This window comes from Halichoerus grypus, chromosome 5 (assembly GCF_964656455.1).
Source record: "Halichoerus grypus chromosome 5, mHalGry1.hap1.1, whole genome shotgun sequence".
In the NCBI taxonomy this organism is placed as follows: Eukaryota; Metazoa; Chordata; class Mammalia; order Carnivora; family Phocidae; genus Halichoerus; species Halichoerus grypus.
This window is the reverse complement of record NC_135716.1, coordinates 129,617,979-129,642,306: the sequence shown is the minus strand read 5'-3', so window position 1 is coordinate 129,642,306 and position 24,328 is coordinate 129,617,979. Positions and strand designations below refer to the sequence as shown.

The 24,328-nt window shown below is 36.0% G+C and overlaps 1 protein-coding gene across 1 annotated transcript in view; it reads right to left on the bottom strand.

Annotated features, from left to right (window-relative positions):
* Nucleotides 1-24,328, bottom strand: part of NEGR1 (neuronal growth regulator 1) — an 830,730-nt gene that overhangs the window by 471,940 nt on the left and 334,462 nt on the right. The window contains exon 2 of the mRNA XM_078072906.1: nucleotides 15,241-15,473. Coding sequence (XP_077929032.1) covers nucleotides 15,241-15,473 — 233 coding nt within the window. The remainder of the gene's footprint in view (nucleotides 1-15,240; nucleotides 15,474-24,328) is intronic.

Below are 24,328 nucleotides of genomic sequence, written 5' to 3'. Positions count from 1 at the left end.
AATGCATCAAGGTATATCATCCCACACAATATTTGAAAAGGACAGTCTTATAGTAATGCTAGATAGTGTTAACATGATTATTACATAAATTCATCAAACAATAGTGCCTTTTGTGGATAAGTTGGTGACAGATGTAACCAATTTCTCCATGGTTGACCTTCTTTTCTGGCTTCTTAATGCAAACGTCTTAACCTACTTTAGTGTCAGGAACTTTAAGAACAGGATAAAAATGACAGTTACTCTTCCCAAGGGAAGAATATTAAAAAGTACCAAATTTTAAATATACTCTCATGGGTCTTGTGGTTAAAGAATCCCTTGATTTAAAGTCATGTCACTTTGTTTTAGTCAGTGTAACAGCTACTCTTCAGGGTAAAAATGTCCCTCAATATACAAACGAACAAAAACAAAATGTCACAGCACATCAGCCAAGGAGTTTGTGTGTCAGAGTTTGACGAAGTTTGTTATTTAAAAATCTCAAACCTATTTTGTCAATCTTGTGAATCATTCATTCATCATTTCCTTATATACTTAAGACTGTGTTTCAACCATCGCCAACTGCCACGATGGTGGAACTGGATGGATAACTCTAAAGTTTCCACAGGATGACACTCACAACTGCTGCTTCCCGTGGCAGCTTCTTAATCGGGGGAAGCGCCCAGCCGTTGCTCCCCAGGGCCCCCTGCTTAAACTGTCCGCATCTGCTCCTCTCAGCAGTGAATGTCTCCAGTCAGCAGTCGAGCCCAGCAATGACAGCCTCCTACAGCTGCTCCCCAAGAGTCCCACTGCTTCTCACATGCTCAAACAACCCCCAACAGCATCTTGATTTCCCAGCAGCTGCACATTTGAGCATTTCTTTGTCAGCACCACTTCTAAAGGATGTCTCATGGCAATGTTCTAATGGAGCCATTTCCCCAATCTGAAGAGCTGGTCCTGTTCCCAAACAGCACATCCCCCAACCCTCATTCCACTTAATGGAACAAGACAATGTGGTGTGGTACTTCTGCTTCTTCAGTACTTGCTGGGTCTGGAAGTAGCTTCTCATTCAGTTCTGAATGATTTATTACGTGCACAAAGAGGACGTTCCAAGCAGTTTCCTATAGATGACCATCACTTCCGGCTTTGTAACCAAACCTCAAGCCTCTCTACCTACCAACTACTTCACTCCAGAAGTTATTTATGACCTCCATAGAAAGAGGATCACTTTCTTGATATGCATCCTGGGTATACGTCTGACCTAGCCCTTGTCTAACTTCAGTGCACTCATTTGCCTCATGACAGTATCGTCCCACTGATTTGTAAATGCCTTGAAGGGAAAAAACTAATTCTTATTTGTGGATATTTGTTTTCCTAACACCTAGAACAATGCTTAGCATATGGCAGATGCTTCAAGAATATGCTGAGGTCGCATTAGAAGTAGTGTCCAAAGTCAGGTAACTGGTTTACTAGAGAAGAGTCCCGAACTGCTTTACACCGGTTTCCCCACAAGGCACAGGTGCAGCAGTAAAAAGCAAGACGCAGAATATTGTTGCACAGCTCATAGCTCCCAGGGCAAATATACAACTAGAGCTCTATAGCCTCTCTTTAGGTTATTTCTCTTAAAGTTACAATCTGTGTGAATAATGAAAGACTACCGTTTCCACTCATGCCATTGTGTATTTGTAGCTCTAATATTCATTAAAGATGCAACTGAAATGTTAATGATAATTGCACCCAAAAAGCTAATAAAGACGAGCCCAAGGCTCACATAAATGCCAGCATTTAATAATTATGCATACTTTTATCTTTTCTCCTTAATTTATCTTACTTTCTGATAATTAGTTTAGTAAATCTGAGATCCCAATGTATGTGTAATTAATTTTAAAATTTATTTTTAAATTTGTTTTTTATACTCAGGAAGGAGATATAATTTTTTCCAGAATATAAAGAGGTAATCACGATTATATAAAATGGTTACCTGTATAGACGATAGAACTTAAAACATACCTCTTGAGAGTATTAGCAAGTAGGAAATGCTTGACATTTTAGGGAAAAAAAAATTGTCAAGATCCAGGCAGGATAAGAGAAGCCAATTTAAGTATTTCAAATAAAAGGGGTTTAAACAGGGAGTTGTTTACACAGGTGATAAAGGGCTAAGAAACCAAAGCATGTAAGAGCAAAGAAACTCAGATTCGTAACAGGGAGAAGCCACTAATAATTCCTACAAGCAAGTATCATTATCAGGACCCAGAGGTTGGGACTGCTCATCAGGAGTGAGATCCACAGCATGGGACTGCCTTGAGGAGCTGGGCCAACAGGAAGATGGGCTGTCCAGTGGAAGCTGGAGCCCGAGGAGAAAGGCTAGCAGGACACATCGCCTGCAGTAATGAAAGAGAGGGGAGAGCCTGACTTCTCCCTTCTTCCCTGCCTGATCTTTTGCCATGGTCTCCTACTGGGTGAATCCTGTCAGAAACCAGAGAACACAACAGCCTGGGAACACACCCACAGGGGTCAGCCAACTCCATTATGCAAAGCATGGCAAAAGAGGTACAGAGAATGGCTCTGAAATCAATAAGGCTAAAATGACTGCCATCAGACCTTTTCCTTAATTTTAGGTAGTAATTAGCTTTCAAAAAATGTAGAATTCTTTCTAATTATTATAGCTCAGAACCTTAACGTTGGTATACATTGATTATATCTTTTCACATGAAATTTGTCCACTGGAAGGAAAATTAATTAATTTTATTAATATTTTACAACCAACTCTATTATCTATATTCTTAAATAAAAGTCACTGGGAATCAATAATGAGAGCAATCCCAATTATGTCCTAATTCAAAAAAGGAAAGAGGAAACCCTATACATTATTAGCACATTGGAATAGGAAGATGGTAAAAATCAATTAAATACCTACTCTGAATCAGACACTTAGAGGATTTTCTCATAAGCCTAATTGTGTTTTTAAAAAATCTTCACACCAGTCCAGAGTTGGGTATTATTTTTTCTCAGAGGATGGTAATGAGTCTGAAAAAGATGGAAACACTTAATCAAGTTCATTACTTTATAAATATCAGAGCTGGCTGTCACCTGAGGTCAATCTAATACGTATGCCACACTAAACTACTTAGGAGAACACTGGTCTTAAGTAGTTTCAAAGGGAGAAATAGCCCAAACCATTATTGAATGAGAAAAAAAAATCTGGAGGAATTTTTTCTGGTCACTGGCTAACTTGTACTTCTAAAGAACTTCACTCATTCATTTTATTGTGTATTCAGTATTTATTTTAGACCCAATTACTTGCCAGCCCCTGTTCCATTCACTAAGGGAAGAGCAGTAAGATGGATAAGATTTATACTTTCATGGAGCTTATCACAACCTGCCATGCATTGGAGAATTAAAGCATATCTCTATCTTTTCTCCTAGTTTAGTAGATCTCATTCTGGGGTGATTTTTACCCCAGCAGCCATTTGGCAATGTCCTGAAATATTTTGGGGTGTCACAATCAGGAATTGCTATTGGTGTCTATGGTGTTGAGGCCAATGTTTTAAGTCCATTCAGGCTACTATCACAAAAATATCATAAATTGAGTGGTTTATAAACAACAGACAGTTATTTCTCATAGTTCTAGGGCTGAGAAGTCCAAGATTATGACATTAGCAGATTCAATCTCTGATGAGGACACATTTCCTAGATGGCCAAACTTTCATTTTTACCACCTCACATGGTGAAGAGGATGAGCGGTCTCTGTGGGGTCTCTTCTGTAAAAGCACTCATCTGTTTCATGAGGTTTTCACCCTCATGACCTAAGCACCTCCCAAAGGTCCCACCTCTAAATACCATCACATTGGGCATTAGGTTTAGGAGGACACAATCTCTAGAAGCCAGGGCTGCTCCTAAACATACTACAATATACAGCCATTTCCACTCCTCCCAACACACACACACACACACACACACACACACACACATTATATGGTCCAAAATGTCAATAGCACCACAGTTGAGAAACCATGTTCTAGGTGTATAAGAAGGTATCTTAATTTTTAAGTGTGTGTGTGTGTGTGTGTGTGCACTAGTTTTATATTTGCTGACATAAATTACTAAAAACTTAGTAGCTTAAAGCAAATTTATCTCTTTTTTTGAAGATTTTATTTGTTTGAGAGAGAGAACGAGAGAGAGAGCACAGGAGTGGGGTTGAAGGGGAGCGGTAGGGGGAGAGGGAGAAGCAGACTCCCCCTGAGCAGGGAGCCTGACAAGGGGCTCAATTCCAGGACCCTGGGATCATGACCTGAGCTGAAGGCAGACGCTTAACAACTGAGCCATCCAGGTGCCCCTTAAAATAAATTTATCTCTAAACATAAATTTATCTTAAATTTATCTTTCTGTATGTTAGATGTTATAAGTCTCTCTCAGCAAAAATCAAGATATTGCCAGGCCTGCATTCTCTTCTGGAGTCTCTAGTGGAGAATCCATTTCCTTACCTTTTTCTGCTTCTAGCGGCTACCCATATTCCTCAATTCATGATCCTCTATCTTTGAAGCCAGTAAAGGCAGGTCTAGCCCTTCTTATGTCACATTGCTCTGACCTACTTCCACAGTCATATATCCCTCTGATTCTCTCCTATCTCTTCTCCCACTATTAAGGGACCTTGTGGCTTCATTGGATCCACCTGGATAATCTAAGATACTATCCCCATTTTAAGGTTAGGTGATTTGCAATCTTAATTCCCCTTTGCCATGTAATCTAGCATATTCACAGGTTCCAGAAATGAGGACATGGTCATCTCTGGGGACCATTCTGCTTAGCATAAGGCAGAACACATGTGCAAATTTTAGCAAAGTTATTTGCACAGAGTAGGTACTGATTTGAAGTGGGACCACAGAAGTATTTTTTTAATTAAACTGAATTTTCTTAGATGTCCTTTTAAATAGGCTACCTTTAAGTGAAAGGGTCATAAGCAGAGGGAAAACAATATACATGTCTTGCCTAATTCTGCACTAATAAATAGCTCTGAAATCTGTCCATCCTCAACTCTTTAATATGCCATTTTAAAACGTGTGCATCCACCAACTTGCTCAAATCAAACCTAAAATGATGAGTGAAATACCTGAGAGGAAATTCTAATTGTGTTATTCTTGGCCCTTTTAAAATGTTTACTCCTTACTTGGTCTGGCATTAGGAACACTTAGCTACAATCTTTGTAGCTAACTCTGTCCCATATATATTTTTTTTTCTCAAAATAACATTGTTATATATATATATATATATACACACACACATATATATACATACATATATATATATTCATAAAATGCTGGTATCCCATTTATTATTTTTTCACTACAAAATGCAATCACTATTCTGCACTTGTAAAAACATGGAGATTAGCAGAGGATAAAGATGCTATGACCTGGAATGGAAATAAGCAACCTAAGTCATGAATGCCTAACTAATCCTTTTAATTTAAAATTTTTTCCTGTTATGTCAGCATTCCTGATGTTATGCCCTAAAGATAGCATCAATACATTAAGTCACAGCTTAAGCAGAGTGATTGGCATGAAGCCAGGGAGAAAGAAGCATGTACATATGTACAACCAATAAATCTCCATTGAGTTCCTAACATTTGTCAGGCACTTTCCTGGATGTTTGGGAGTGAAAAAAAAAAAAAAAAAAAAAAAAAAGGATTAAAACTCAGTCCTCATCTACAAGGACTTCACTGGGGTTTTTACTGGGAGTCCACACATAGATAGAGGGGGTTCATGAGCATCCTGCTCACATAAAGAAGTTTAAAAATGTTAACAGTATGTATATTTTTCTACCAGGGGTACAGGTTTCATCAGATTTTCAAATGGGCTCATGACCACCAAATGTTTAAGAACCACTGGTCTAGATGCAAAACAAGTGTGGGTGAGAAAGTTTGGAGAGCTTAGTGCAGGTGCTACCTTTCCAGAGTCCCTACTGCTCCCACTAGATCACTAACCAGAAGACGCTGAAGGGATGGAAGTGAAGAGCTGTGGGGCAGGGGTACGAGGACATAGGGTCACTCTATGATTCTGCAAACTGAACTTTGCCACCAGCCTTCATTGTGCCCATTTTCCTCTTGGCACTACACATAGTTAATTCTTATTTTTCTGCTACAAATCATAAGATAAACAATATCATTTGCAGATTCAAATTTTCTCCTCTGCTACATTTTACACATATAAGGGTTATAAAGGGGTATGCCATTTAGAATTTAGTTAATGAAAACAGCAAAATCCTAATTGTCTTGGTAGTAATTTCCCAACTATCCGCATAATTTTGGGAAGTAAACAGTAAAATTATTTCATAGATCAAATTGTATTGGAATGACTTCCAAGAAGACAAATTATTTCACCAGGCTCTTATTTTATTTGCAGGGTTTCTCAAAATAAGCAGACCAGCTAACGCTTGGTAATCTTTTATTTATAGAGAGATTTTCATACTGATAGTGTACATTGCACTGGGATTTGACATGTATTACTTACAAAGTTATTTTCTTTGTTTTTTAGGAAAAAAATAAAGACACTCCAAGGTAGGCAACAAATATAACTATTCTGAAATGCAACACACAAAACAACTCAGAATTACAACCGAGAAAATGAAAATGTCATCAGTCAGAGCTTTAAGATATTTACCAAACTATGTGTTTCAAGAACTAGGATAAATATCCATTAATTGTTGAAGGGACTTTTAAAGGGCAGCAGATCTTGCTTAAAGGGTTAGTTACTTTAAAATATTGTCAAATTGCATTTTGAACTGTGTGTTACCAAAAAAAAAAAAAAAAAAAAACAAGTACTGCTCTACTCAGTCTCCAAATGAGTGATACTGTTCTACTTCTTACATATTCCATTCTTACATATCCTTTTATTTAGTACTTGCCAACATGATTCAAAACTTAAAACTTAAGAACAAGGACAAGGCATGGCAGAATTACTTTTCAACAACACGGACCACAAATTATACAACCCTTTGATTTCATTGCCCCTATCCTGCCACACCTCAAAAAATTATCCAACTCAGGAGTAAATCAGAAGTATTAAAGAAGAACCCTCCTTGCTGTCACAATTCACTAGTTAGCAAAGATGCTTATTTAAATTCCAATATTGTTCCCTTGCTCCAGTTATGAAGCTCAGCAGTTTCCATGAAAGTTCCTTCTATAGAAAAAGGGATGACTCAGATGGAAGCCAACAGTGTGCAATATCTATCAATATTATTTTTTGCTCTTTCTCACTTCTCTCTCATTCACAAATGACAGCATATTAAAAGCTTATCAGAAAATACTATCAACTTATTTCTTTTGTGTATAGTAAGCAGTACATTATGGATTTTTGCACCGTTTTGATCTAAGATACTGTTCTAATATAAGATCCTGTAATGACAGTACATAAAACTTCATGTACTAATTTTTGGCTGGAAAATATGATTACTAAACTCACTGAGAAAATCTTTTTCAAAGACAAATATTATTCACTGAAATTTACCTTCTCTTTCTACTACTTTTACTTCAACTGCAGAAAAATAAGGCAATAACCTTTCTAAAGACTATAAAAGAAAAAAGGAAGGATATTTAGGAAAGAAGAAAAATCTATTCCGGAAGAAGTGCCAATATTCAAATGAGGATTTCACTAAAAATTAGTTCCATTAATCTTATTTTTAATGGATCCTAGTAGTTAAACCAATACCCTAATCAATGTCAATACACTCACAGGTAAAAGTAAAGTAATGGTTTCCTAGAAGTTGGCCTTATACACACTGCCAATGGAACCACAGTGATTCTAGCTGGACAGGAATTTCTGAAAATTGAAAAAATCCACCAGAAAAATGCATTATTTTAAAAAATTACTATGTAATATGCACTGCCTCAAAAAGTCTATTCCACATTAAGTCCAGATGAGTGGCCTGGAGTTTGTCTGTGAAGGTACACCTGAGGGAAAGGATTTTACTGAAGTCTACAGCCCAAATGACACGCAGAGGACTTATTTTTCCAAAGTTTCACAAATTAGGCATAATTGTTCTAACCACTTAGATTCCAGATCATTATCTTTCCGGACATCAATAATACTACCTCATCTATTTCAAGAGATTAAATATTTCCCACTGCATAAAGCACCTGGGGGATACAATGACAGTCCTATTACTTAATAATGCATATGCTCCAAAATGCTTATAAATTCTTTTTTCATAAATTGCAAATCTGGACATTTCAAACCAATAGAAATAGAAAAATGGGATGTTTCTAGGTATGGTTCCATCATTATAACTGCCACAATGTGGGGAGAATCTATAAGGACTAATAGAACCTTATTTACATCATTTATTCACCTTGGTTTTTGACCCAGTGATCAGTAATCAGATATCCATTAGTCTGTGTGAGCTCTGCATATTTTGGCTCCTATTGGTTCTCACCGTAATGAGAATGGGGGAAAGCAAAGAATGATTTATGGTAGAATAAGTAGGAATTCCCTATAGAGGGAATGAGAATGAGTATGTACACCCCATCCATGTAACTTTTATCTTAACCATTTGATATTAATTTTTTTAAGATTTTATTTATTTATTTGACAGAGGGAGATAGTGAAAGACAGAGCGCACAAGCAGGGGGAGCAGAGGCAGAGGGAGAAGCAGGCTCCTCGCCGAGCAAGGAGCCTCATGTGGGACTCGATCCCAGGACTCTGGGATCATGACCCGAGCCAAACAAAGACAGACGCTTAACCACCTGAGCCATCCAGGTGCCCCTATTTGATATTAATTATAACCTCATTTTAGAGAGTAAATGATGAGTGTTTTCTTATAAGCAGATAATACATATTTATTATCACATATAAAGTGAACTTAGAAATGTGTCTCAGTTGTATAGTTAATACAATACAGATATGGCTCATGTACAAAAACTAAGGTCACTTTTGGGAAATAGTCTTAATTTTTCCCTTAAAAAACCAAAACCAGGGCGCCTGGGTGGCTCAGTCGGTTAAGCGGCTGCCTTCAGCTCAGGTCATGATCCCAGGGTCCTGGGATTGAGCCCCATGTCCGGCTCCCTGCTCAGTGGAGAGCCTGCTTCTCCCTCTCTCTCTGCCTACCTCTCTGCCTACTTGTGCTTTCTCTCTGTGTCAAATAAATAAATAAAATCTTAACAAAACAAAACAAAACAAAACCAAAAAATGAGCTCATGGATGTAGAGATGATAATTGGTGGTTGCCAACAGCAAGAAGATGGGGGGATTGGCAAAATGGGTGAAGGGGTTTAAAAGGTACAAATGTCCAGGCACAAAACAAATTAAGTCATGGGAATATAAAGTGTAGCATGATGACTACAGCTAATAATATTGTATTGCATATTTGAAAGTTGCCAAAAGAATAGATCTTAAAAGTTATCATCATCATAAGAAAATATGTAACTGTGTGGTGATGGATGTTTACTAGACTTATTGTGGTGATCATCTCACAACACATACAAATACTGACTCATTATATATTGCGTACCTGAAAATAACGTAATGTTGTAAGTCAGTTATATTTAATATTTTTTAATTTAAAAAGATGATATTTTATAAATATTTTATCTTAGAAGTATACTATGAAGTTACATTCCCTAAAGCTAAAGGCTCTTCAGAGAGGATAATAAAACATCACTATTAAGGACCATTTTTATTTCAGGTGGTTTATTCTTTTTTTCTATGCTAAAAATATTAAGGGTATATATTTTGGGTCTTTGTCACTTCTTTGTATTTGACAGCATGTCCAAAGTTGGGTTCCTGTGTATAATCTTAATCTCCCCAACAAGTATATAAAGAGCTTAAATAAAACAGAGTGGGAGCCAGTCTGAGGGCCTTGTCCTGAGCCAGCACTGCATTCAAGCAATGACTATTTTGACAGGTGTGAGTTCTGTCAAACTTTTCCTAGTGCTGCTAATTTTTCTTTGGTTTCATTTTGTAGCTTATTGAAAATTTTGAAGTGTTTACTGTTGCAGAACACCAACTTGAATTTTCTAATGTATGTGGTATTTTGATACACTTTTTTGACCATTGTAGCTTTTTTCTCCTGTGGATCTTTGAAGGAAGGCAGGCCTATGATCTGTGATGCTGTGTTATTGTCCATCAGGTCAACTTGGAGCAGAAGCGTGGTGTCTCTCTCTTCCACTATGTACCTCGTTGAGGCTTTAATATTCATAAAAAGAATGTTAACATTATATTAAGATGTGCGGGTCTTTAAAGAATACAGCTCTATACTTGTGGCCACATGGAATAACTGCTCTCCAGATACTCATTGGCAAGTCTAATTTTGAAATATCTGTACTTAAATTCCTATTCAAAGACCCACTGAGAGAAATAATATTTGTGGAGGGTTGACTCAGAAAGGATAGGTCCTAAAATTTACTTACAGATTAAGGTAATAATCAAAAAGCTATCTTCCTGTTATTGAACTGGTATCTTACTGAATTTACTTTCAGATTTTTAATTTTTTCTTGACTCCCCTGCACTTCAGGTTTTATTGAGAGGTGTTATAAGGAACAATTCTCTGAATGAGTGCTGTGAGTACTGTACAGTCACTGTTGAGATGTTCCTTACAGCTCACAGTGGTTCTCTGAGCTGATTCACGGTAGAGATGCTGCTCCACTCTGTGTAACAGGATCCGGAGACTAAGGCATGTAAGTGTTAATTAACTATGTGGATCATGGAACGAATAACTAATCCTGTTTCTCTCTGTGTATTGACTGCTACAAATCTTAGAACTAAATTTTTACTGAGCTCTAAAATTACTTAGAAATCATGACATAAATTTTATGTTCTAACCTCACCTCTGACTGCGTCCCACTCTGCTTACCTTATCTTTTGCCTCCAATTTCTTATGTTTATCCTGGTGTACTAACTACTTCTTTATAAGCCTCTTTAAATCCTTCCCAATGTAAAACAGAATGTTAATAATAAATGGTGTTCGAATGTGTTGTCTTTCCATTTTATAAAGGCTTTCTCCAAACAATGACTAAGCCAGACAAGGGGCTAACACTGTCATAGTTTGGGATCTTTGGGAAGCAGGCACTGAAATGAGAAGGAGTTTACAGTGCAGGATATTTATTAGGGAATACCCCTGTGGTAAACCCCCAGAGAAGGAAGAGGAATGAAATAGGATTTGACAAAGCAAGAAGGTCAGCTGTAGAGCTGATGAACAGCTTCCACTGTTCTGGAGCCAAAATGGCTCATCAGAGTTATCTTACTTTGGGCTGAAAGGGAGGGGCCTTTTAATCAGTCATCAGATATTGGTTGCTTTAGGAAAAGTTTGAGTTTGGGTAAAGTGGCTCTCTACAGCTGAGGTGATGATCCCTGAAAGGTCTGATCACTCAATGCTGCTGTCTGCTGAAAACACTCCCAGCAGCTAGAAAGGCAAACCCATCCCTGGAAAGGGAAGTGTGCCACCCCATCTATCACAGGTATCCCAGGTTAGCCAGATAGCCTGAGGAATTCAGAACACCCTGGGGAAGTTAGATACCCTTGAGAAGTTATTTTGGTCATAGAGCTATGTGCTAGTCAAATCGTCTGCTCTGCCTAGAGAAAACCTCTGGTATATCTACCTGAAAGGGCACAAGTTGAGGGATAAACATTTCACACATATATAATGTGTGTGGGTGTGTGCACACATGAGTGTGCAAGGCTTAAAACAACATACCTTTATTATCTCAGTTTCTGTCCAGGTACATCTTAGTGGATCCTCTGTCCATAGTCTTACAAGGCTGTAATCAAGGTATTGTCAGGGGCTATTGTGTGTATATGTGTTTAATATACAGTATCTATGAGTGTCTATTTTGTACTATACACAACCTAGACTTCAGATGTGGACTCAAAGTAGAAGCCGTCTCTATCATCTACTCAAGTGTGCGTTTACATTTTATGATCCTTGTCATTACAGGATTGTAATAGGGAGCTCTGGGTTCATAGCAAGTCCTCCAGCCTTGTACGTTCTTACACTCATGAACAAGAAACGCTACTCTTAGTAAATACTGTACCACATGATATAAAACACTGGACATTTAGGTAATTTTATTTATCAGTGGTATATTATATATAGGTAAATAATGAAATTATTTTCTTATTGAGTCTATTTCTAAACCCTTGAAGCAAAACTCCAATTCACCACATTCTTCACAGTTCATGAGTATATACATTGTTCAGCTAAGTTGGTGAAAGCAAAACATGGAGATAAATAGAACATACTTGCAGCGTATATACTCAAAAGTACTGCTATGTAAAACTTAGCTTGCATTGTGTTTATTGCAAGTGTTAAACACAAGTGTTATGGAATATTTTTCATTTTTAACCTAAATAACATTATTTTCCCTTGCAAATCATCCATGGTTATTTGTTTGTTCATTTGTGTGCTTTTGTTTGGTTTGGTTGGTTGGTTGGGTTTTTCATTTTGTTTTGGTCATCTTTTTGTTTTTCATTGGCATGCACCTTAAGATCTTCTGGCCTGAGTCCTCTTCTTTCAGATGAGAAAACTAGAGTTTAGAGCGGCTTGATAATTACCCATTTCATGAGAGAAAATTCAGGATTGGAATCCAGGTTTTCCAACTCCTACTCCCAGTATTTTTTCTCCCCTATTGTTCCATTCATTGGTACTAATAGCTCTAAGAAATCAAGAGCACCGACAAATTTCCCATGCACAATGTCTGTGTTGGCAAGATATCCCTTCTATTATCCCCTTTCTCAAATGATTTTTTTTTTAAATAGCTCCCTTGAGTGCATAGTTGCAACAATTAAAGATGAGCTTTGTTTTTATTACCAATGTGTGTGTTTGACATCAGTGATTAATACAGTCTTCTCTCAGTTGCTAAGTTTCTTTATCTTGGTGAATAAAGACTTGACAAATTGTTAGGCAAAGAGCATACACTTCAAAACTATTGAGATATACCTGAGTATCAGACAACCTAGGAAATACAAAGACTGAAGAGATGTGCACATCAGCTTATTTTCATTCATCAAGAGGAAATGTAGCTTAAGTGGGGTTGACTTTTTGTGACATTTATTTAGTTCTTGAATTGACTGACAAGCCTATTAATGTAGTCCCTGAACTTTATTAATGTAATTGGAAAACTGCCCACATGTCAATCAACTTCTAATGAGTAATTATGTTCATAAATACTGTAAAATTATTAGCTTTTAATTTGACCCAAACACATACTTTCAAAACAGTAACACGAATATTTTTTTCTAGAAGAACAAAATATTATACTAATAAAATATACAATAAATGTGTTCCTACAATGCACTTCCTAAAATGGAGTTCAAAAGTTCACCATCACCAAATGGCCAACAAAATGGAATGCCATAGTAGCATGTAACAGTGTTAAAAATCTGTATAGGGGCACCTGGGTGGCTCAGTTGGTTGGGCGACTGCCTTCGGCTCAGGTCATGATCCTGGAGTCCCGGGATCGAGTCCCGCATCGGGCTCCCTGCTCAGCGGGGAGTCTGCTTCTCCCTCTGACCCTCCCCACTCTCATGCTCTCTCTATCTCATTCTCTCTCTCAAATAAATAAATAAATAAATCTTTAAAAAATAAAAATCTGTACAGTGTTAAACCATCTATGTAGCATAAAGTTATAAAGACATCTTATGAAAATCAAACATGTGCCTGGGCAGGGCTCATAACTCCATATATCCATAGTCCGGTTTAAAAATATAAGCCTAGTATGGGACAAGACAGAATGGAAAAAAGGAAAAAGGGGGTATATTTATTGTACAGAAATACATCATTTTAAACCTATAAGAAGCAAAAGGTCTATATCTCCAGTGACTCAAATATAATTATTATCTAAGTGTACTTTTTTTCTCATGTAATAAAAATCTTTTGTAGTCTTTGAGCTAGAAATTCAAGTCAAAGGGCGCAAAACTAAACAAGGGAACAAGATTAGGCTTGGATAACAGAAGAAATGTGTTTTTGACTTGTAATCCCATGTCAGTTTCTGAAGCTGGACAAACTCCTGCCCTCTAGAATCTCTGGATAATCTCTGAATAAAGATAGACTTCGGTGAAAACTTTATTATATTCTCATATGACTTTAAAGAACATTACCACAGTGTGCAATGGTCTGTAATAAGAAAAACCACTGGGGAAATTTCCAGGCTTATTGTTTACCTTACACTCTCCTCCTTAAAGTTAATTATTTAATTAATACATTTAAACTTTATCATGAAGTAAAGATATTTACTAATAACTGAAGCTGTATTTGACTTCAGGCTTACCTTTATGTAAGGAAATAAAGCTCCAGATGTAAGTTAATAAAATCCCAGATGTAAGCCATGTACCTAAATTAATATTTAGAGCTGAATTTTTGAAAGGTAAACTCAAAGATAATACAGCTAACTTGCTCCTTCAGCTTTCTTATTAGGAATAAAACATGCATTCACTGGCACCACATTATAATATAATTTCTTATTAATTTTACTTAGAAATGCTGCAATGTCATTTTAAGAACCACAGCATGATATTTTTATGCAACCAACACATGATTAATCTATAAAGCATAAGGAAATAATGTAAAAGGGCAAGAATATGCATTTTCTATTTGACTAGCATTATAATTGCATTTTTCTTGAAAAGTATTTATATCAGGGATAAATATGCTCTTATATTTTAGTATGCACAAAAAAATAAAATAACTTGATGATTCTCTTTGTACTTGGAGATTGTAAGTTAGCTAGAATGATTTATAATCTACCAAAAATAAATCAAAGTATAAAGCATTGTGTACCATATTTTTCCAATTACTCCATATTGAAATAAAGTAATTCTAGAAGGCTGTTTCTTTCCATTGTGACTTGAATCAAAGTAAGCAGAATTTGGATTGAGCAGAGTGTTGAAGTCAGGAGGATTACTTTTAAAGAGTTACTATAGATATTTCAAAAAGTTCTAATATTTTAATGTATCCATCATGGGTTATCAAACAATTTTAATGTATCAATCATGGGTTTTCAAAGATGTATTGAAGGGGTGACTCAAAGGAAGATACTAAGTGAAGCATACACAAAAAAATCATAATGTGGTGTTAACGGATAATTTTTGATCTTGGTAAGTGGGGATTTATATGTCTATAATAGCCGTTGCACTTAATGGAATCTAGGAACATAAATCCCTGAAGACAATGACTACGCATCTTTCAACATTGTCAGTTACTCCTGAGTCATTTTGATATCTAAATATTGAACATTGTTAAATATAGTCCTTCACAATATAGGAGTTATAGAAATGCATACCTTGCACAGTTAGATGCACCTGCATTGTTCTTGGTGTATGTTGAGTCTGAACAGAACACGTGTATGGGCCATCGTCCGTCACATCTACATTCTGTATCTGGAGGCTGTAGTCCCTTTTATTCAATGTTGAAATTGAAACTCGAGGATCCACTGACCACTTATCACCTCCCGCAAAAATAATACTTGACCGGTTCAGCCAGGCACCCTTTGAAGCTCCATCTTCCAAATAACACCTACAAATTACCAGAGACAGACACTATTAATCAAAATGAAAATGAAAGACAATATTATCTTTGTTCTGAGTACATTTCCATATGCTGAATTATAGCGCTGCACCAAATGCAAACATCAGACATAAATGCAGAAAATATGAACATATGAACACACTGGTACATCTTCCATTCCTGATGCAAATGTGAAACAATGCCTGCATACAGTTTTGTTTTGTTTTAAATGTGTGTGTGTGTTTTAACTCGAAGCCAGTCAAAAATCCTTTTTTGTTCTGTCTGGATGACCAGTAAATTTCAATAAAGCTAAATTCCTTCAAATAATAATTTCAACATTAAAACATTTTTTCTTTGAAATTATAAGAAGTAGAAAAGGTCCACAAGTTAGCCTATTTTTTTTCTGGGTTTTTTTGATGTTTAATTAATGCTTTTATTAATAAAAGCATTATGCTTTTATTAATAAATAAATAATATATTTTTAATTTTTATTAATAAATAAACAACACACTGCATCAGGTCCAGAAAACCAAATACAGGTTGGTAGAATTATTACTCATATAGGATGGATGTCCAAACATCTAATTCTACCTTGGAATGCACCAAATATACAGTCTTTTCCTCCAGAACTCTTTGATGTGCAAAGGTATGTCATGGATTTGAAGAAAGACAACATTTGTAGAGATCTGAAAGAATGGGAGATCTCCTAGGGTGGAAAAGATAACGTCCCTGACCTACCACCAACATGCAGGTTATGGCAGTCCTCTGGCCAATTAATGCATGTTCTTTTGTTTTGTTTAAATAGTTTTATCAACTTTAAAACACTTTAGATTCATAGAAAATTTGAGAAAATATTACATGGTTCCCATATATCTTCTCACCAAATTGCCCACATTATTAAACATCATATATTAGTACATTATGATACATTTACCACAATTAGTAAATAAATACTGATACATTATTAATGAAGGGGGGGAAATTGGAGGGGGAGACAAACCATGAGAGACTATGGACTCTGAGAAACAGAGCTCTAGAGGGGAGGTGGGTGGGGGGATGGGTTAGCCTGGTGATGGGTATAAAAGAGGGCACATATTGAATGGAGCACTGGGTGTTATACGCAAACAATGAATCATGGAACACTACATCAAAAACTAATGATGTAATGTATGGTGATATAACATAATAAAATAAAATTTAAAAAAAGCACTTGGTAAAAAATTAAGGAAAAAAAAACTAAAGAAAACTTAAGAAATCTGAATAAACGAGTTAGCCTGTTTTAACCAAATCCAATTCCACTATAATGTACTAGATACTAGATAGAAAGCATAGAATAGTACCATATCGTGTTTATTTTTTAAATTATGCATTTAAAGAGTGGCAAGCCTGTACACTGAAATTATAAAGGGCATTTTACTGATAATATTGCCGTTGCAAGTGAAGAAGACAAGGCTTATATAGTACGTTTAGTAGCAAATACTTGCTGTCTTTTCAATAAGCCTACCAATAGTCTTTCCAGGAAGCATTCATTTATCCAACAAACATTTATGAAGCTTCTACTATTTATGGATTTAAAAATGGTAGTGCCCTTGCTCTCCAAAACTTTTAGTCCAGTAAGGAAGACAATCAAGCAAACCAATCAATACTAGACAGAAAGATTATTTGATTAAATCAGGCACAAGGTACAAAAAAAGAGCTACTTGACTCAGAAGGGGCTTGGGGGCTATAGAATAGGCTTTAAGGAATAGGAAATGTCTTGACTAAAGAGGCAAGGAGTGGGAGACATGACATTTAGACAGAGGGGCCATATGCGAGTAACACCAGAGAAAAGTGTGAGGGAGAAAGCCAAACATTTCAAGGACAAACAAGCATGGAGTATAGGGTGGGAGGGGTGAGAGATGAAATTGGAAAGGTAAACTAAAGCCAGATGATAATAGAAAGGGTGATGACAATTAGTAGATTTTAAGGCCAATTTTGAAGCCATTTATTCGAAGTTGTATTTTATAACAAGATTCAAAAATATAGCTTTGTATCCAAGAGAAGTCAGACATCATGATTTAGAACAGAAGAAGGCTGTGGTCATATGTCAGTGATTTTGCTGAGGCCTGGAATTCTATGTTTCATCTTGAAAATGTTCTGATACAAATTAAAGACTAGTTTTCTTAAATGAGTACAAAGCACAGCTACAGAATGAAAATACACATACATCGAAATAGTTTGACAGCATTTCTACAGAACACCTTGGGGGATTGAACACAGTGTTTGCGATTGCTACAAAATTGCAAACTGAATGCAACAGGGTAGGCTGCTGCCAACTGTATAAAACTAATCAGTGGGTGAAAAAATAAGGAACAAGGTACACTGCAGAATCTAATTTGCAGTCAGCTTCACCATCTACAGAATCCAAACTAGTAAAGTCATAAAGGTCATTGTTAATTGAAAAGCTTTTCCTTATGTAATTAATGAAGAAAATAAAACCCACTCTAATGATATAATTAAACAATTATGGTATATTGTCATTCTTAATGATATGCAGAAAGAAGATAGAGGGGACATATTTCCCATTTCACAAGATCACGTGTCTACTGGTATAGGATAGAACACTGAATCACCACTACTAGGACTCTGGCCATTACAGTGCTTGTATGTAATATATGGGTTCATCAAGTGTTTATTGTGTGACCTCTAAATTCATGGCCTTCACACATTATCCTATCTGGTGCTCATTACAACCCTCTGGTGTATGGATTGCTATGCCCAATTCATCACTAGAAAATAAATGGAATGTTTAGGTTAAATGACTTGCCCAAGCCACACTATTTAGTGAGTGACAAAGTGGAATTCATAATTAAGTCTTATATTTCTATGTTCAGTGTCCTTTCCTCCATAATGTAGATCAAAGACTTTTAAAATAGGTTTCAGAAATGGAAAGATGATCAGAATGTTGCAGAAATTACCGCAAGTAATTTCTTATTTACTAAATGTGACCAACTGTTTAACCTGTCCTATTCTAAAGGAAGCAGAAAATTAATTATTAATGCATGTTTTACCATGAAAATTTGATTTAGAACACTCTGCCGGGCATTCTCCTTTCCCTTCAGGCAGGAACGGCTTTACCTTTATTTGGGGAGGTATCAGGAAGACCACAGATTAACTAGCCTCTAGATACTAGAGCTTTCATAGACCAAATCGGGGTTACAACTCCTGGTCTTAGCATAAGCAATATTCCTCTGTTCTGGTATATTAGGGATCATCAGGGAAGAACAGAATTTAACTTCTTCCCTGTGAAAAATGAACAGGAGCTTTTCATGTCTCCTTGCTTGGATGAGTGTATTTCACAATTGTTATTGGTCCTGATCCAAAGCTTTTCAAGACATACATTAGGAAGACCCTTGAATGAGACTCAACCAAAAAACAAAAACAAAAACAAAATTTTTTCTATTACTTCCTTGGATTTCTGTAGCATTATTCTCAATTACACTATTGAGTTACAATTTAAATAACTCAAATTACCATAATGGAATTTTACAAATTGGGAATAGCAAGATCTAGGAATGGCTTTCTATTCTATAAAATCATAAGATGCTTATATAGAGACATACAGTTTTAAGGTGAACCATGAGATGATTATATCAAATACATGAAAAAGGTCAAACACGCACATAAGTTTCCTTAATCGTAAGGACTACATCTCCTACCTTTCTACTTCCTCTGCGTTCTTCATATCCACCCTAGTTTTGTGTTTTTTTTTTTTTTTTTCCTTTACAAGAGAAAGAGATATTGCCTAACATCTATATAATGTATTAAGAAGGAATTCTGGAAGAAAGGAAGATATTCAGGGTATGGCAGAGGAGGGCAGGTGTGTGGGGAGGGGTGAAAGTATGAGAGGTGGTGATAATTTAGTTTTGCACTCTTCAGGCACCAAAAAATATTTTTCTGGGTTTCAGAATTCTAATGCCTAAAAATATAAATATGTTGGAATCCTGGCCCATACAAAGTTCATAATTCAGGAAGGATGATAGAGTATATTCATGAATAGCCATCATGCAGAATAGGAAGTGAAAATATAATAATTAAATTGTTATTATAATTGGATTATTACAATTGCCTCAGAGTTTCTGGTTTCTGCCCCCTTGACATCTATAGCATAGTTTATTTTCTCTACAATAAACAGAGTTTAAGTCAGATCATCAACACGCCTTCCTATTTCATTTCCTATTTCACTCATAAGAAAAATTCTAATCCTGAAAGTGGTCAAAGAGCTTATGTAATCTTCCCTTGATGTCTTTCTGACCTTCCCAGCTGCCACTCTTCTCCAGTTGATTCTGGTCTAGACTGCGGTCCTCTAGCTGTGCTTCCAAGTCCTGCATGCTCTTGCCCTAGGAAGTTTGCATTTGCTGTTTTTTTCTGCCTGGACCTCTCTTCCCCCAGAGATCTGCATAGCTGATTCACTATCTTCCTTTACTGAAGTTCCTAATGTATTAAATAGCAAAAATAACACCACTGCCACACTCCCATGAAATGCATTATCTGTTTAGTTGATGGGTTATTTTCTGTCTCTCCTTGCTAGAAGTAACATTCTGGACCATTGTCTATTTGATCACTTCTGTGTATTCCAGCAGCCCACATATAATTGAAAATAAATATAAATAATAAATATAAATATTTGTTGGATGGATGAATGAAGGCAAAAATTAAGATAGTTTTAGAAGAAGGAATAATATGGTAAAGTAAATCAAAATTTTCCAAAGTGCAACCTCATTGGGAAAGCAAAGTCATGCCCACATTAACATATGATAACATAAAATTAAATGCAAATATCTGTCGTACAAACAGTGACTGATGTATGATACGAGGATGAACTAAGCAATCTGAGACAGTGGGCGGGAACCAAGCTCCGTGAAGAAAGCAAAGTGGTAGGTATGGGGCAGAGGTGAGCTGGGCTCATAACTTCTTGAAATAAGAAAGAACTACATTTGACCCTATACTTTGGGAACCACTTTAAACCATTGAATATTCTGCTGAGTGTGCTAGGCACTTACAATTTGTTAGGCACTTACAATTATTATCCTATTTAATCTTCACATAACCCTATAAAAGTCAGATACTATTATCTTCATTTTAATAATGGAGAAACAAAGGTACTGAGAATTTGTATCTTGAACGAAGCCAGTTGGTGACAGATTATGTTACACATTCCTAGAGTCAGAAGCAAGGGTGAGGGATTGTACCACTGTAGGATGGAGGAATTAATGAGTGAAGGAGAGTCTGGTGAGGTAAAAACAGATCATTAATGGGGGCAGGATGGAGCAACAATTCTTGGGTCACAAACTCGGATCTTTTTTCCCCTCTGGACTACAAAATGAAACATTTTAACAGTTAGTGATCTTAGGATCTCTTTGAAGTACAAATAATGAAATAATCTGAATAAAAACTGTTCGATAATGAATACATCCTTTAATTGAGTATGGCATGGCTTTTCTTGAAAGTGTTTTTTTTTCTTTTCTTTTCCACTTAAAAAATCTGCTAGACTACCTACTTCATTGGAAGATGAGTGAAGCAGTTCTAAAAATACATTTTCCCCCAGAAGCTGTGTTAACACCATGCCAAATATCATGACAAATACATAAATTTTAAGTCAATCATCTGGATGTTTTGTAAACATAGTTCCAAACATCTGGTTGCTGGAAAATGTATAGAAAATAACCTGAACACTTAATTTTGTTTCATCGCTGTTAATTATATAAACCCGGGCTTAAGATAGTTAGTGCTTTTCTAATAAGAATGGCATTGATGTTTTTGAACTCTTTCAAGGAGTTCCTTTATAAATGACACTACTGCACACTATTAGGCAGGTCCTGATCTGGAGGGGTATAAAGTCCCATTTGGTGAACCTCTAGTTGATCAAAATGATGTTGGAATAATTCTAACAGACTCTGTAATAATACCTCCTGTGATGATTAAATCTGAAAGGTGGATATCAGAAAATTTGGTGGAAATTAACGTATTTTGGGCTATTTATTATTTTTTAAAGTTCTGTTAAGAAAAATAAAAAGCCTATGGCTGCTGAGGATTGACTTTTTTCTTTCATATCTCGAATTCTCTGTAACACATTCCAAAAGCATAAGCCTTAGCACCATTACCAGTACTCCACACAGCAGGATTTATTCAGCTTTATGGAAAGAGACCAGCTTTTCATAAGACTTGTTGATGAATGAAAGCTCCTATTAAAGGTACTAATTAATAAAAGAAGAAAAGTGCTATTTCCCTTGGCTTCAAAGCTAAACCATGTGAAAATGATATTCCTGTGAAGGAGCTGGCCAGCTACCTTCACAACTGTCTTTTCATTGTATCACAAAATTCTAAATTTGACAGGAGAGCTTTCAGAAGTGTAAAGAAAAAAATGAAAAATTCACGACCCCATACAATCACCATGCTAATTCCTCATATAAAGAGTTTTGATATCCTGGCTTCCAGGCCAAAATGAAGTAAGGGAAGTAAAGCAGAGATTAAACAAACCAGAGCAAACTCTATCCCCCCTCCTACTTGCCTTTGTTTTTAAGGCACTCTCTTCTTAATGTCTTTGATGATAGTTATTCACTAGATACTATATCACAGATATGGATATGAATAGACATGTGTATACATATATACATATATAATATGTAAATTATATAATACATATAAAGTTTGCTAGATAGTAATATTATATACAACATTAGGTTGATTTAATATTTCCAGATCTCCTTTACTACTACTATAGTAGAAAGTGCTTTGGGGCAAAAACAAATCATATTATCTTTCTATTTTGGCATGTGCACACAGTGTGAGATTTTGCCAAGGGAAATTCACAAAATCAGCAATTTGTCCAATGAGTTTTAGTCATTTAGTGAAGTACTCACCCCTATAGATGATGAGGATTATACTTTTAAATATTTTTAAGAGATATGTAAGTGAAAATGCACTTCTGCAGGTAATGGTTCGGTAATATTGCATGTTATCTATAATAACATATTAATATTACTCCTGCCAGATATTGTTGTAAGCCCACTGTGTACATTTCCTTACAAAGAACTTTTAAAATAGCTACTGTCAAGTACTATCATAATGCCCATTTTGCAAAGGAGAAAGTGAGGTATAGAGAGGGTAAGTAACTTACAGATGACTTCCTTATTCAAATTTGTAATGCGTGGAAAAAACTTTATTATGAAGTAATTTCATTAATCTCCAGGCAATTATTACCTAATTAATATTACCTAAGTAATATTTATAACACATGTACATTTATTTTTAGAATGAAAATTATGTCATGTTGGGCATATTTTACTAATAGTAGCAAAAAAGAAAAACAAAATACCAAATAACATTGATTTCTTATTTTGCAAGAGAAATACATGTCTTTTCTATATATTTCATTCTAGCACTTTTTTTCATTAATACAGCTATATTAAAAATACCTTGGATAAGAGATTGGAATTTATCAGCTACTATCTAATTATAAGACCAAATTCTCAAACTACTTATATATTTTTAATATTGTAAATCAGAGGGGGAAAACCTGAAAATAATATTTTTTGAGTTTTATATAAAACTATACCTAATTCCTAAAAGATGGGAACTTTAGTATGATCAAGTGAGAGTGCAAACTCATACCTTTTAGTGTTATTTTAATGCACTATTTAGATTATTTTAAAGTTTATATTTAAAAACACATTTATAATCCAACATTTTCAATGCCTAGAAAATCATTAACATTTGATTTTGGATTAATCACCAAATTCCAAACATTAACATCAATTATTTTAACTTATAATTAAACCATGCTTTTCTATAATACCACTTTATCTTATTCTTTCCATTGACTCATTTAAGTCAGGCTTCCATGTAAACATATATGTCTGTGTTTTGAAGGGTCAGTGCTAAGAAATGTTTATACATTTAGAGTTCTTCGACATTGTTTGTAAATCACTCAACATATAAATTAACATATTACATAAAATAAGTATGGATAGAGTGAAAAAGAGCCTGTACATTATAACTAAAGAAAATAGGGAAGTCCTTACTGAGGTCTAATTATCATCTTTTAATAATAATAATAAATCCCACTTGCTGAATGATGACTATGGGTTAAGAGGTATAGAAACTGTTTTAATATATGATCTCATCGGGGCGCCTGGGTGGCTCAGTTGTTAAGCGTCTGCCTTCGGCTCAGGTCATGATCCCAGGGTCCTGGGATCAAGCCCCGCATCGGGCTCCCTGCTCGGCGGGAAGCCTGCTTCTCCCTCTCCCACTCCCCCTGCTTGTGTTCCCTCTCTCGCTGTGTCTCTCTCTGTCAAATAAATAAAATCTTTAAAAATATATATATATATGATCTCATCTAAAACTAACAAAAGCATTTTGAGAGGTAGGTAGGTCTTACTATGCCTGCATGAAGAATAGTGAATGCACAAATGCAAGATTTTTTTTTAAAGATTTTATTTATTTATTTGAGAAGAGAGAATGAGAGAGAGAGAGCATGAGAGGGGGGAGGGTCAGAGGGAGAAGCAGACTCCCTGCTGAGCAGGAAGTCCAATGTGGGACTCAATCGCAGGACTCCAGGATCATGACCTGAGCCAAAGGCAGTAGCTTAACTAACTGAGCCACCCAGGTGCACCCAGGATTTTTTTTAAGATTTTATTTATCTACTTGTGTGTGTGAGAGAGAGAGAGAGAGAAAAAGAGAGCAGGGAGAAGGTGTAGAGGGAGAAGGAGACTCCCCGCTGAGCAGGGAGCCCGATGCAGGACTTAATCCAAGGACCCTGGGATCATGACCTGAGCTGAAGGAAGACACAATCAACTGAGTCATCCAGGCACCCCACACAGAAT